Genomic DNA, 13,639 nt, shown 5'->3' with positions numbered 1-13,639 from the left:
AAAGAAGGCAAGGGGATCTGTAAAAGCTGATTTTGACGTAAAGGCAAGACATTTTCTTTCTTTGTAACGTTAAATGGCAAAGGAATAGAAACATAAGATATTTGTAGTTTAATACTTTTGTTGAAAACTTGGTGATTGGTTCTTAGCTATTTCAAACAAACTAGTAACCAGTCAATAGAGCAATAACAGGAACTTCCTTGTGGGAGAAAGAAATTATCTTTTTCAATGGAAAACAATGACTAGGTTTTTTGCACAGCCTGGATCCAATTATTAGCAACTCTAACGTTTTGGATTCCGATTACAAAAAAATTATGCCCAAATGACATTTGGCCAAAATGCAACCTCGCTTCAGATGTCTCAGGAGTCGAGTTGTGAATTAAATTCTAACTAAATGCTGAAGACTTACAAAGAAAATAATGACCAAGGGACAGGCATTGGCACGTGGGCCAAATATCTAGTCCCATGAAGAAAACAATAAGGTACTTTTAAGTTTTATAGGTAAGGATCCTCTTTCACAAAACCCCATATTAAATTAGAGATGCAAATACTTGTTTGCAGCTGACCGGAAAATTCTGAACTCTTGAATGTAATACAAGATCTACGAGGACCAAGAACATATATTAGAAATTAACTTTCTAACCTAAAGAAAGATCCCTTACACATGTCTTTACTTAGCTGAATTAAGTCTCATGGACTTGCAAGTCTTTCATTAGCATCATAGCATTTACCCAGAACATGTACACATCATGAACGTGAAATGTCTGAGTTTCCCATGTAAGTTCTCATCAGTTAACTTAAAGTACCCACGTCAGCAACTGCGGGCATGAACTTGACATCCATATTTGCATCTTAAAATTGTTAGATTGCATACGTGACCTCAAAAACCCTGCTTTAGCAGTGCTTATTCCAGAGGCCTCAATGTGACCTACAGCCCTTACTCATAACTCTCCAAGAGATGAATCAAATGTCAAGTCACTACATATGAATCAAGCTCCTTCTTGTCAACATTTTTACTTATAATTTATGGCTCATAAGGCTAAAATGCTCATAATTCTATATAATTACCTCCTAGGGCACAAAAGCAGATGCTAAGGCGGGTTCCACATGCTTAATCAGAAAAAGCACGCCCACCTGCCCTTAGAAAACAATTCAGCCAGAAAAAGTCACACTTCCTTGAGAGAAAGGGCCAAAAAGGTACTTGGATTCTAATTCCAGTTGGAATGACTTCTAATATTAATAGATATCAATTACTGAGTGCACACGGAAGGCTAGCTCCTGAGATGAGCAGTTATAAACATTACCTCATTTAAGTGTCAAAATGACGCTGAGGAAGAAGTTAATCTTTATTTCACATGATGAGAAAACTGAGGCTTGCCAAAGTGGAGTCACCTGCCATAGTTCACAACTGATAGGTGGGGAACAAGGTGAGAACCCAGGCCTAAGTCAAAGATGGCCAGTTGGAGACCCCTGTGCCAATCTGAGACTGATTCACTCGGCCCACTCTGTGTTTGTGAAATTTTTTAAATAAATGCTGATATTTTTTTAAAATGTTAAATGTCCATACTGAAAAAAAAATGCAAATTTCCCACTCTTCTTGGAAATCACATGCGGCTGTGCTCAGGGGACATCCCTCAAGACCACATCTGGAGGAGGTGGAATGGAGGAGCCAATGCTCCTCTAAGACCAGACGCAGGCGACCCAGTTTACCACAGTCCCTACCACTCCTGCACCTGGTACCTGCGCTCACTGTTCCCCTGCTGGGCCCTACAGGCATCTGCGTTTTTCTTAAGGATATGGCTATGTCCTGAGGAAATCAGGGGAGATCTCCACACACAGCTTCTCTCAACACTTTAGAGGACAACTGACCTGTTCGAGCTCCGAAATACTTGGGGTTGCTTAACTGAGACTGAGGTGCTTTAGCTCTGTGGACAAACCTGAGCAGGTTCAGAAAATCCCTCAACTCCAGGACCTGCAGTGTCCCTGATTAAGCACGACTGTGGAAGCTTTAGATCACTGAAAGGGCTCCATTCTTCGGCGGTCAAGCCGTTCACTTACTGTCATATCTGAAGGTGATGTTATGCAGCCCGCTGTTTCTGCTGGCCGGCCCCACTCCCTGTGGGAAAACAGGAGAACGTGAGAAGGAGTGAAGCCAATTTGCTTTTCCATCACAAATTCCCCACGGAGTCAAAACGCACACATGATCGCAGAGACCCAGGGTCATGCCAGTCACCAAGCAACATCCACGCTCTCCGTGTCCCCCTCTGTCCCCCCACCCAGCTCCCTCTAGCCCAGGAGATTCTTAACTGCCAGGCCACAGGGATCAGGAGTACTCACGTCCCCTGAAACAATAGCAGCAGAGGCTGCTCTGCATTTGGGGGTTAAATAATAATTCATTAACAGTAAAACTGGGAGAGAGTGACCGTGAGCTGCCAGCTGGAACCCTTCCAGTTGGATCCACTTTGAGCACTGATTGGTTATAAAATTTGCCTACCAGACACTCTCATCCAAAAGCCCTATTAAGCCATAACAGATAGGCAATTCCTCAAGCCTAAGGAAACAGGTTTTTCATTCCAAGACCAGGAATGAGTGTGGGAATAAGCTGTTACTTTTAATGAGAAAAGTCTTCACTGCCTCCATACCTGTGCTTAGAGCATAGAAGGTGGATCATAGAAGAAGACTTTGAAACGTCTAACTCTAACTCTTAGGGGTGTGGCTTTTAGCCATCTGTACTCTTAACAGCAGGGATAACAACTCTGCCAGACCTCCCATTTTAATTACAGCATCCACAGAGGGAGCCCCGGAATCCTCCTGTTGGCCGCACCTTGCCCTGACCCACCACTTATCCATCATGGGAAAGAGCAGCTAAAGATCTCCCGACACTGGTTTAACTGTTTCTGTGATAATCTGCAAATGTGCCATTCAGCATTAATTGCAGAATTCTCCCCCAAAATGTTAATTCTTAAATGCTAAATGATGGGAAAATATTCTAACCACACAGCTAAAGTTTCCACCCAACAAGGGGTATGTTAGGGAAAACCATATGCTGGCAGTCTGGTATTTAATGGGCAATTGTTACACTAAGACACAATGTGCAGAACACTTCTGATGGAGCCCAGGGTCTCAGGTCACAACCCCGGCACATCCATATGCTACCAGCGTGTTCACGCTGCTTATCCTGAAGCCAGGCATACCCGCTGAAACTGTATCCCTGGGCTCAGATAAACATGGACCTTGGGAAAGCACAGCTGTGCAGAAAAGGATGGACACACATCATTCTAATTAAAGTGAGGAATAAGCAGTAACAGAAAATCTCAATCAACACGGGGCACTAGCCCCATGGTCTACTGGGGTTCCGTTCCCCTTCTTCCTGATTCACCTTCCTTCTCCAGCTGTCCTCCTTCCAGCCTCCCTTCCACACATACACAAGGTTCCAGAATTCCTCACCTGAACGGAAACACTTTGGAAAGTGTTATTACCTTATTAAAACCCTAAATGCCTCCATAACTGCTTAGGGACGGGGCCACAGTCTGTGTGACTGGAGGATGCCCAACTTACAGATAGCCATGACCAGAGCAACACGACCAGCTGGGGACCAGGAAAGAGACGATGCAAAACCCGCACAATCCCTCAGTAATGCCCAAGGGGTGTGCCCCAAGCCACACCCTTCTCCTCCCATACAAACCCCCAGGATATAAATTCACTCACCATCTATTATGAGCCAGACATTATCCTAGGTACAGTGGTGAACACAACAGCCACTATCCCTGCCCTCAGGAGCGAAGTGGCTCATTCTTTCAAAGAACAGTAACTGGGTATGTGGATCACACGCAGGGCATACAGACAAATCTCAAGTCACACCCTGACCCTCCAAGAACTCTCAGTGTAGATGGCATACAAGGTCTCTGCAGCTAGGGTGAAAGGGCCAGCCATAAATAAGCCTACAGTGTATGAAATGCCACATGCAGCGCCTCAGTAAGGATGAACCCAGGGTAAGAACACCACGTACTAGAAGCTGAAGAGAGGGAAGGATAACTGGGCTAGAATGGAGAGGAAAGGGGAGTCTCAGGGGAGGGAAACAAAAATGTAATCCAGGGGCCAAGGTAAGTACCTTAATCCTTCATCCTCTAGCTGGGACCAAGGGCAAACCACTTCACTCCACTGGGTGTGAATCTCCTCAACTGTTTTTATTAAAAGACAATTTGCATGACTTTCCTCTGAGAAGGGAGTTTGAGGAGGACACGTGAAGCCATGCAGAGGAAGCACTTTTCAAAAAGGAGATGCACTCCATTTAATAGCATGCTCCAAGGCGTGTAGGACTCTGGTGACCAATCACCTAGCTTGTAGGACTTTGTCAGCTTTTCATTTTGCTCTTGTTCGCCCTGTATTTCTACTGCAACATGTTTTTAACAGATATTCATTGGGCACTTGCCATGAATGCATTGTGGAAAGGAGCCCAAGACAGCGAGATGTGCTACAGCCTGTATACAAGAACCTAAATCACTCCAAATAAGGTCTCTGTGATGTATGTGGAGCTGCTCAGAAGCGGGCCCAGTGAGCTGGCCTCAAAGGACAGTGAGGCTTGCCTATGGCATCCATTCACTACCGACTGAGCATCCCACCTTCATCCAAGCCCCAAAGAGCACTCAGCCGTGAACCAGACCCGGGGCCTGACCTCAAGGAGCTCTGGTCACCGAGGTGATCTCCTAATGCGCAAATCTGTCCTCATTCGTCTGCTCCAAGCCCACCGCTGGCTCCCTGTACCTCCTAGACCATTCCTGACGTGGCCCCTGCCCACCTTCTCAATCACTCTCCTTCCGACCTTCCACCCCCGTCTGGGCCTGCATGACTGCTCAGCACATGTTCTGGAGACCTTCATATTCCCAGAATGCCCTTCCCATCACCCGGGGCCTGCTCCCCCGAGGGCTTCTCACCTTAGCCTAGCCTCTCTCACACTCCGTTCCTGACACATTAGTCTGCCTGCACGCTCACTTGATGGGAGCACAGGGATCCACCTCCACGATTTGACTGGCATGGCACTTCTGTGAATGTAGATGCAAAATGGTAACACTAATTCCACAGGAAATCAGAGACCATCCAAGGCTGATCTTGGAGCTTGGAAGCAAGAGGCACCATTGCAGGCACCAGCTCCTGTGTGTACTGTAAAGACTTTTCGCTCTTGGAAGTCGTCAAGTGCACAGCTTCTCAGCACATGCCTCAGACAGATGCTCCACGAGGCTGTCCTCAGCTCACACCTAAATAATGCTTCAGCTGCTCCAGAGCCCTCAGAAACCACCTGAGAAACAGTATGTCCAGGCTGGCTCACAGAACACTGGTTTTCTTTACACTTGGTGGTAGACAGAATAACAACCACCCCCCGCAACATGTCCACATCATAATCCCCAGAACCCATGAATATGTTACTTTACATAACAAAGGGGCTATGAGATTAAGTTTCAGGATCTTGAGATGGGGAGAGTATTCTGAATTATCCAGGTGGGCCTAATATAATCACAAGGGTCCTTAGAAGAGGGAGAGGGGAAGGTCAGAGTCAGAGAAGGAGATGTGACAATGGAAACAGAAGGCAGAGAGACAGAGACAATGATTTAAAGATGCTATGCTACGGGTTTTGAAGATGGAGGAGCAACGCGGCCGGCCTCTAGATGCGGGAAAGGGCAAGGAATGGATTCTCCCCCAGAGCCTCCAGATGGAGCCAGACCTGCCAACACCTTGATTTTAACCCCGTAAGATTCATTTTGGAATTCTAATGTCAAGAACTGTAAGATAATAAATTTGTGGTGTTTTAAGCCACTAAGTTGGTGGTAATTTTTTATTACAGCAGCAATTGAAAGCAAATTACTTACATAATTTCAGTTGCCACATGGGATGAACGTCTCTCACACACACACACACGTGCGCACGCATGTGGTTTATACGGCCGTTCTCCCCTCCCAGACCGAGGGCAGACTGATCACTTGCCACTGCGCTCTTCCACCCCACTCCCCGCTTCAGGCATACACGGAACACTGAACCATGACAGCTGCTGCTTGAGATTTTGCCGTCCTAGACAGAGGTTTCTGCGGGCTACTCTGGGGCTTATCTGGAGTAAAAGAGTGGTTAACAGAATGGGCTTTGGAGTTGCCAAAGGTGTGCTCCAATCGTCCGCTTTCCAGCTGTGTGACCTTAGGCAAACTTCTCAACCTTTCTGAGCCTCATTCACCAGAGCTATAAAGTGTTTGAATCAAGCTTCCTGGAAAGGATTGGTGTGGGGACCATGTGAGATGATTGACATATATCAAGTGCTCTGCACATTTCCTGGCACATATTGAAATGGTTATTTCATAGGCAGTAATGGTTATGCTATGATTCCTGCCCTGATAAACATGGTGATAGTTGTGCTACAAGGGGACAGGTGAGATAGGCAGGGTGACGCTCACAGGAAGTGGCATCTCCAGGTATGATCTGTCTCCAGCATCCAGACCTTGGGGGTACTGTGGGAGAAGAGGCAGCCGTGCAGGTCAGGGCAAGGTGGCAGAAGGCACCAACCACCAGACTAAGGACTGTGTTCTGCTGTTGGTCTTGGTGGGAACTGGGCAACCCAGGGACTCCATCTCTGCAAAGCGCTCAGGTTGAACCAGATGGGGAGAAACTCAAGGCAAAGTGACCATGGCGTTCCCCACAGTCCAGGGCCTAGCACATTGTCAGCCCTCGATAAATATCAGTTTTCTGTCAGAATGAATACATGCATAATTGAGCCAGGTAATATATCCAGAGAACCCAGGAGGGCCTAGCTTGGTGTAACAAGGTGACTTATGGGCTTACAATCAGGTCCCACCATAAGGGAACACAGAGAAGGCAACTCACAAAGATGACAACAGCTTCAGAAGCTGTTTCTTCAGGAAACAATTCCAAGCTCTTACCTACTACACCCGATTTGATATTTAATGAGCTGACAATTAAGAATACTTGCAAAAAAAAAAAGAATACTTGCTTATTGCCTGTTACTTAAAAAAACCTGCCAGTGCTGTAGCCTCAGGGTGTCACATTCTTGGTTAATTAACCACCCCCATTTGGTGCACTAACGGCAGCTTTTAATTTGTTCCAATGCGAGCTAAGAAGCTAGCCCCAGGTGCCTGGAGCTCAGCTGTGAACTCTCTATGGTGAGCAAGGAAGGAAGCAGCAAATGGGGACAGAAGAGAGAAAACATCTTTTACTCTGGAAAGGGGAAGGGGAGGATAACCCCTAAGTGCTCTAAAGAAATAAAATTCAAAAGGCAAAAACCCACACCATGCTCCACCCATATGGCAAAAAAGCAAAGGCCTGGACACAAAGACAGCCACAGAATGGGAGTCCCACACAGAGCTGCCAGCATCACCATGAGGGGCGTCAGATGGCCAATTTCCTGAGGGACCCTGGGGGATTCTGGGCCATTTGAAGATACCAACTTGCCAGAGCAACATTTTCAATCCAGCTCCAAAACAGCTTAACTGCCATTTAGGAAAAATGCATTTTGAAAAGGACTGTGCTAATTATAGTGCCCCCTTTCCATGGAAGGTAAGCCAAACAGTAAGGCCTACACAAGACTGCTTTCAAATCAATTAAGGAACTTTCAGAAAGCTAGTAAAGTTTTAGTGAACTGAGATTGGGTGAGAATTTAAATAAGACCATTTGTCAGAAAGAACTGAAAGGATGGTTTGTTTTTAAAGGCACACCGACCAAGTAACTACTTCAAACTGTGGGCAACTCAAACGTCCTCTTTTCCATAACATTGCCTCCATCTTCGAGTTTCCAGTGTGTTAATGAGACTAAAAAGCAGACAGTTCTGTGAGGCTTGAAATGCATAGGGGGACTGATGTTTTTGCCTATGACCAGTAGACATCATGAGGGCTAGAGGCAGGACATGGGGTCCATTTACTTCGTGCAGGTTCAGATGATTTCAGAAATGAAGGCAGATCCCACTTACTTCAGTTCAAACCTTTAGCTAAAAAAAAAAAAAAAAAAAAAATCAGCCAAGGCCGAGAAGCCCCAGGTGAGGCAAGCCGAGGAGAATGCTGGCAAACCCAAAACACAAGGAAAATAAATCACAAAGACAGCTTGGGCCCGATCTATCTACTCAAGATATTCACTCCACATTCCTGGGAAATGTTCTCTCTCACTCTCCATCTAGAAGCAACCAACTTCAGACATGCAGGGTGCCAGCCAGCTGTCTGCTTTGGGGAGGTGAGGTCTTGGATGTCTAGTGGGGAACACACAAGCTCTTGAGGAGTGCCAGTGGGTTCCCACCAGCAATTACCACGTCGGCCCAAAAAGACCTGGAGATCTTAAGTTAATTAGAGAGATTTGCTCGAGGAGGTAGGAAGTCACTACTCCAAAGCATCGCCTGTGCACCAGACCAAAGCCATAATCATGATTCATCTCTGACGTGCTGCTAATCATCACACACATGTTCCTAATTTCACGCTCTCCAAAGGAAAGCTGAAGGGACAATTATTTCTGACCTCTAACATGGAGCCAACCTATGCCAAGTTACCATGTGTCCTGCTTATCAAACTGAAAGCTCTAGTTTTCATCTAAGCATCTTTTCACTATTCCACCCTCCTCCACGGTGCCCCCCCCCCAAGGAAATCCATTCACTAAAGACAAAGATGTGGTAGGGCATTTATATGAGTTGTTTCTCAGACAGTAATTTTTATTTTCTTTTTTTAAAAATTGAGATACCATTGACATACAACACTGTGTAAGTTTAAAGTGTACAACGTGTTGATTTGATACATTTATGTACTGCAATATGATAGCAACTTTTCTACATGGTGGTGGCCTAAATGGAATTTAATACATTTTAATATATCCTTCCCTGCTGCAGACTTTATAATTTTCTTATTGCCTTGCCACTGGAACATGCATATGCAGTTAAAGCCCAGATATCAAAACACACACACACACACACACACACACACACACATGCCAACTTTTTTCCTGTGTTTAAAAACAAAACAAAGCTCTGTAGCCACCTTGGTTTTCACAAAGCAGAAGCCCAAGTACTTTTTCCAATGAGTCTGTTAAGGATCTGGGCTGTGTGTTCTCTCATGGCTGATACTCGCAAACAGACAGGATTTTTCCAATCCCCAAAATGTTAAAAGCAAGCTATAAAACATGCCTCTGGACGGAGAGCCAGACCTTTCCCCTCTGCTGCACACACCACTCCCATCCACACAAATGAGAACCTCATGTTAAAGAACTGGCATCTTTAAGGTAACAGTCAACCCATCTGCAGTTTCAAAAGCACACACAGACAACTCACAGACACAGATTAACTGGTCTTCTGTAAATACCGGATATGAAGAGGAAGCAAACAACCAACCACCCGAGAACAGACCCAGCAAATCGGCTACCGGCTCCCTCTCACGTAGCAGTGAAAGGTAGTTACAAAGACTTTGCTCCAGAAGCCCGAGAAAGTATCTTCCCGCGAGGGCAAAATAGTGATTAGACAACAGAGGAAAACTTAGAGCTATAAACATGATTGTTATGCCTAAACTCAGAGGAAATGTTTGGATCAAAACAAAACTACTAATAAAAAGCCTTAGGACCACACAGACATTGTGCACTGAATTGTGCTGACTTCAAATACTGCTTCCGAGGCCCCGGGATGGAGTCTCCAAATACTGTATCACATCTGGAATTCTGCTTTTACAGCATAAATGCCTGCAGAAATGGGGGACTGTGATGTTGCCATGGGGACCTAGCCTCCACCAGCTAGGCAGGTCCCCAGCATGCCCCACACATGTGCTTCCTTCAAGGTGGATTTCACATCTCTGGAAATTATGGAAGGCTGCCCTTTCAGGTTTTAATGCTAATCGAAACATCACAGGCTGCACTATAAAGCAAGGCGACCCCTTCTGTCAGCCTATTATTTCTGTCCACACAGTGGTCTTGGACAGAAAAACCTCCTTAAAATAACAGAGGGAAGCAGCAAGTCAACATTAGACACCTTTTCATAAGTTACTTAAACTCTCCTGTCTCTGGCTGCAAAAATCCAAGTCAGTCAACCTGTGCTCAGGGCCACCCCACATTGCTTGCCTCCGGGAGGGATCAAGCTCAGGCTCCCAGGCTGCTTTGCCCATTGCCGGAAATGAGCCATTAATGCCATCCCAGCAGTGCTCCTGCCAAGGCAGGATGTCTTCACTTTTAATTGTTGATGACCCCTTTGCTGTTAAGGGGAAAGGGTTTCTAGAACCCCTAGAAGAATCCTGTGAGAAACATTCCTCACCCAATTTCCCACAGAAACATTTCTTATACAATTTCGGGGCATTCCCAGAGCTCCCAGAGGCCACTGAGTGCTCTCCAGGCCCCAGGTCCAAAGCCACGTTTAGACACAAAGATTCCAGAGACGCCACATAGAAATGAGGGGGTGCATCTTGGCTTCCCCCCTTCCCTGGGATGCAACCCCTCCAACCAGCCCCTCCAGGTGTGGGTTCAGATATACACAAACAGAACACAACCCGCCTTGAGTGCTGGCAGGTGCCTCCCATCACTCCTGATCCTGCCATAGTCCTACCTCTCTAGGACCCCAACTGGCTCAAAACCGTGGTAAAGACCCTCATCCCTCTTTTCCCTAGGAGCATTCTTCCATCAGTTCTGACTAGAATGTTCCAAGCCAAAACTCCACTGACCCTTCTGATACGTATCTGCCTCTTTGCAAGGTCTGGCCTTTCTCAGATTTCCTGGGGGAAAGGAGGGGAATCAGCTCACCCAGAGGTAAAGCAACAGTCACCAAGCCCCACGGGCAGATTGAGGGGACTCAGGCCTTCTGGTCCTCAGCCCTGTGACCTCCCGATCCAACACTTCCACCTAGTCTGTTAGGTAACACATCCCAAAATGTCCCCGAGATGCAGCTGCAGTGTGTGTGTGTGTGTGTGTGTGTGTGTGTGTGTGTGTGTGTGTGTGTGTGTGTGTGTGTGTGTGTGTGTGTGTGTGTGTGTGTGTGTGTGTGTGTGTGTGTGTGTGTGTGTGTGTGTGTGTGTGTGCGCGCGCGCCCAGCCACACAGGGTGAAAAAATAAAGGCACCAGGAAGTCAGCAGCGTGGCTCCAGGTGTTAACACTTAGCGCATCCTGCCCAACCCCACCAGCTTGAGGCCGGCCGCCTGGGAGCCGGACACAGCAATTAGGCCCTTCCCGGGCTGGGCGCCTTTGTCCCCTTGCTACCATCATTAGTGTCTGACTTCCTGTGCACAACGGGGGTGGGGGGCAATCACCGGCTGACCGGGCAGGACATTAGACTTCCTTTGTCAAAGACCCTCAAATGTTAACAAGCAAGAGAACAAGCTTCTCCTCTGCCCCACCCCCCCACTCCCAGCCACTCCTCCAGCCCACCAAACACTCCGGGGCAAGTCTCAACAGTCTTGGTTCCCCCCACTAGGGGGAATGTGAGTTCCTTGGGAGCAGTATCAAGTCTCCACGTCGATTTCCCAGAGCCGTTCCCCTACAAGCCTGTCACTGGCATTTGCTGAGTACCTGACGGTTACCGGGGCCGTGTTAGTTGTCCTGCGTTAACGAGGGTGAAAACGAACAACGATGACGGTGCTCGGACAACGTGAGACCCAGGCTGTTCGACGCTCAGCTCAGTCCCCCCCTAAGCACAGGTGTCCCATTCAAGTGTGCTCATGGGCTAAAGTGCAAGATGGTCTCAAGATGCAAGGATGTGCTGAAGGTTTGAGTAATATCACTGATCAGATCTGAAAATGGGGGAGTGTGAGTTGTTATATAGCTGCAACCCACATCCCTAAAAACCTCTCATTTACCCGTCATCCCTCCCAACAGAGGGCCCCAGCTTTTTCTGTGGGGACACAGATGTCTTTGAGGACTTAGTGAGAGCTGTGGCACACATGTACCCATGCAAATTCTTCAGGAGGTTTCAGCATTCCTGAAATCCACCCAGGCTCTCACCTGCCTGCCTTATTGATAGCATGAGAGCTTAACACCAGGCCTACAGAAGAAGTGGTTTAGTGACCCAAGGGAAACTGGCAATTACAAAACAAGATTCAAATAGGGCACGAGGTGGTTGGAAGTAAGATCTCAGTTTTAAATAAAACTCCGAATTAATGTCTCAACTGTTATCCTTTGTGGGCAGTATTTATTACAACTCAGAAATTGAACAATTTGTCCAAGATATGTTGGGACTCATGAACTTCAGAAAGTAGGAGCATAAAAGGCAACTATTTCTGCTGTTAAACACTGTTAAACACAGTTAAAGAGCTTCTATCACTTTTCGGATCACAGGTGACAACAGTCACATCTGCAATCAATTCAGTTTTACTGAATTTTGTTTTAAAAAAATAAACTGCAGTGTGGTTAATTCTTATTCTTTTTTTCCTCCCTTTGCTGAATGGGAAGGAACATACTCGTGGTGTCTAGAAGATGGAGAAAACAGCTGAGTTTCCCACTTCTGCTCAACTGCTTCTTCCTGTCTGTCGTGTCTGTTGTCAGCACACAAAATTAGGTCATGTTTGGGATACATTCTTAAATATTTGCCCAAGAACCACTATGGAGGATAATCTGAAACTCCAGTTTTCCAGGGACTTCCCTGGTGGCACAGTGGTTAAGTATCCACCTGCCAGTGCAGCGGACACGGGTTCGATCAGGAAGATCCCACATGCCGCCGAGCAGCGAAGCCCGTGCGCCACAACTACTGAAGCCCACGTGCCTAGAGACGGTGCTCCGCAACAAGAGAAGCCACTGCAATGAGAAGCCCACACACCACAAGGATGAGCAGCCCCTGCTCACCGCAACGATAGAAAGCCCACACGCAGCAGTGAAGACCCAACGCAGCCAAAAATAAATTAATTAAAAAACATTTTTTTAAGTTTTTAAAAAAATAAAACTGCAGTTTTCCAAAATGAAGAATTATCTACGACTTTGACTTCTGCTCCAGACATACCAAAACTCATTCAAGCTTCAAAAATTAGATGTTGGTAACAGCAGAGAAAGGACACTATCACTTCCATGATGCCAAGTCCCCCACAAGCTTATTTACATGAACGCAACAAGTTTCAAAGAGTAAATCATTTCACCTTCGGCTGTGATTTTTACCTTTTGCCAAACCAATTTTTAAATAGTAGGTAATCGGAAGGATATATTCCAATGCTAATGGTCCTTGCAACTTTAAGTCTCCCTACTTCTTGGATGGAAGCCAGCAGTCTGCCCTTAAACTATAAGCAATAAATTCAGAAGACTCTCTTTCCTAATTTCCCAATGATACCACATGGAATTCCCATTAAAGCACTCACATGCAAACACACACACAACGACATACCAATTAAATCATTGTATGATTTTAGGCCAGGAAATAATTGTGTTTGCCAAAAACTATTCAGCTTGGTTTTTATTTCCTTGAACAGCTAAAATGTCATTCTGGGAAGGAGGGCAAAGAATAAAGTAAAAATGAAGTATCAATGTCTTGGTGGATTTCAGATTAAGGTAAATGTTCCCTGTGGGTGAAGGAGAGAGTGCAGAGTTCCCAGGAATGAAGAGTTCCCTGTACTACCTCCCCAGGGACTCCTGGCATAGATTGGTAGAGAGGTAAATTAGCAAATTCATATGAGGCAGGCAGGGCAAATGGAACAGCAGGTAGGTGCACACCTCCTTT

The 13,639-nt window shown here is 46.2% G+C and overlaps 2 protein-coding genes across 2 annotated transcripts in view; both read right to left on the bottom strand.

The window, feature by feature from the left end:
- Nucleotides 1–13,639, bottom strand: part of ARF4 (ARF GTPase 4) — a 1,077,785-nt gene that overhangs the window by 667,665 nt on the left and 396,481 nt on the right. The gene's annotated exons all lie outside the window — the stretch shown is intronic.
- Nucleotides 1–13,639, bottom strand: part of IL17RD (interleukin 17 receptor D) — a gene marked incomplete at both ends in the record, with an annotated part of 60,562 nt that overhangs the window by 18,597 nt on the left and 28,326 nt on the right. The window contains one exon of the mRNA XM_082847582.1: nucleotides 2,056–2,113. Within this exon, the coding sequence (XP_082703708.1) occupies nucleotides 2,056–2,113 (58 nt within the window). The remainder of the gene's footprint in view (nucleotides 1–2,055; nucleotides 2,114–13,639) is intronic.

Source organism: Leucopleurus acutus, assembly GCF_964270905.1.
Source record: "Leucopleurus acutus genome assembly, chromosome: 10".
In the NCBI taxonomy this organism is placed as follows: Eukaryota; Metazoa; Chordata; class Mammalia; order Artiodactyla; family Delphinidae; genus Leucopleurus; species Leucopleurus acutus.
The sequence above is the reverse complement of the archived record's forward strand: the minus strand, read 5'-3'. Positions and strand labels throughout refer to the sequence as shown.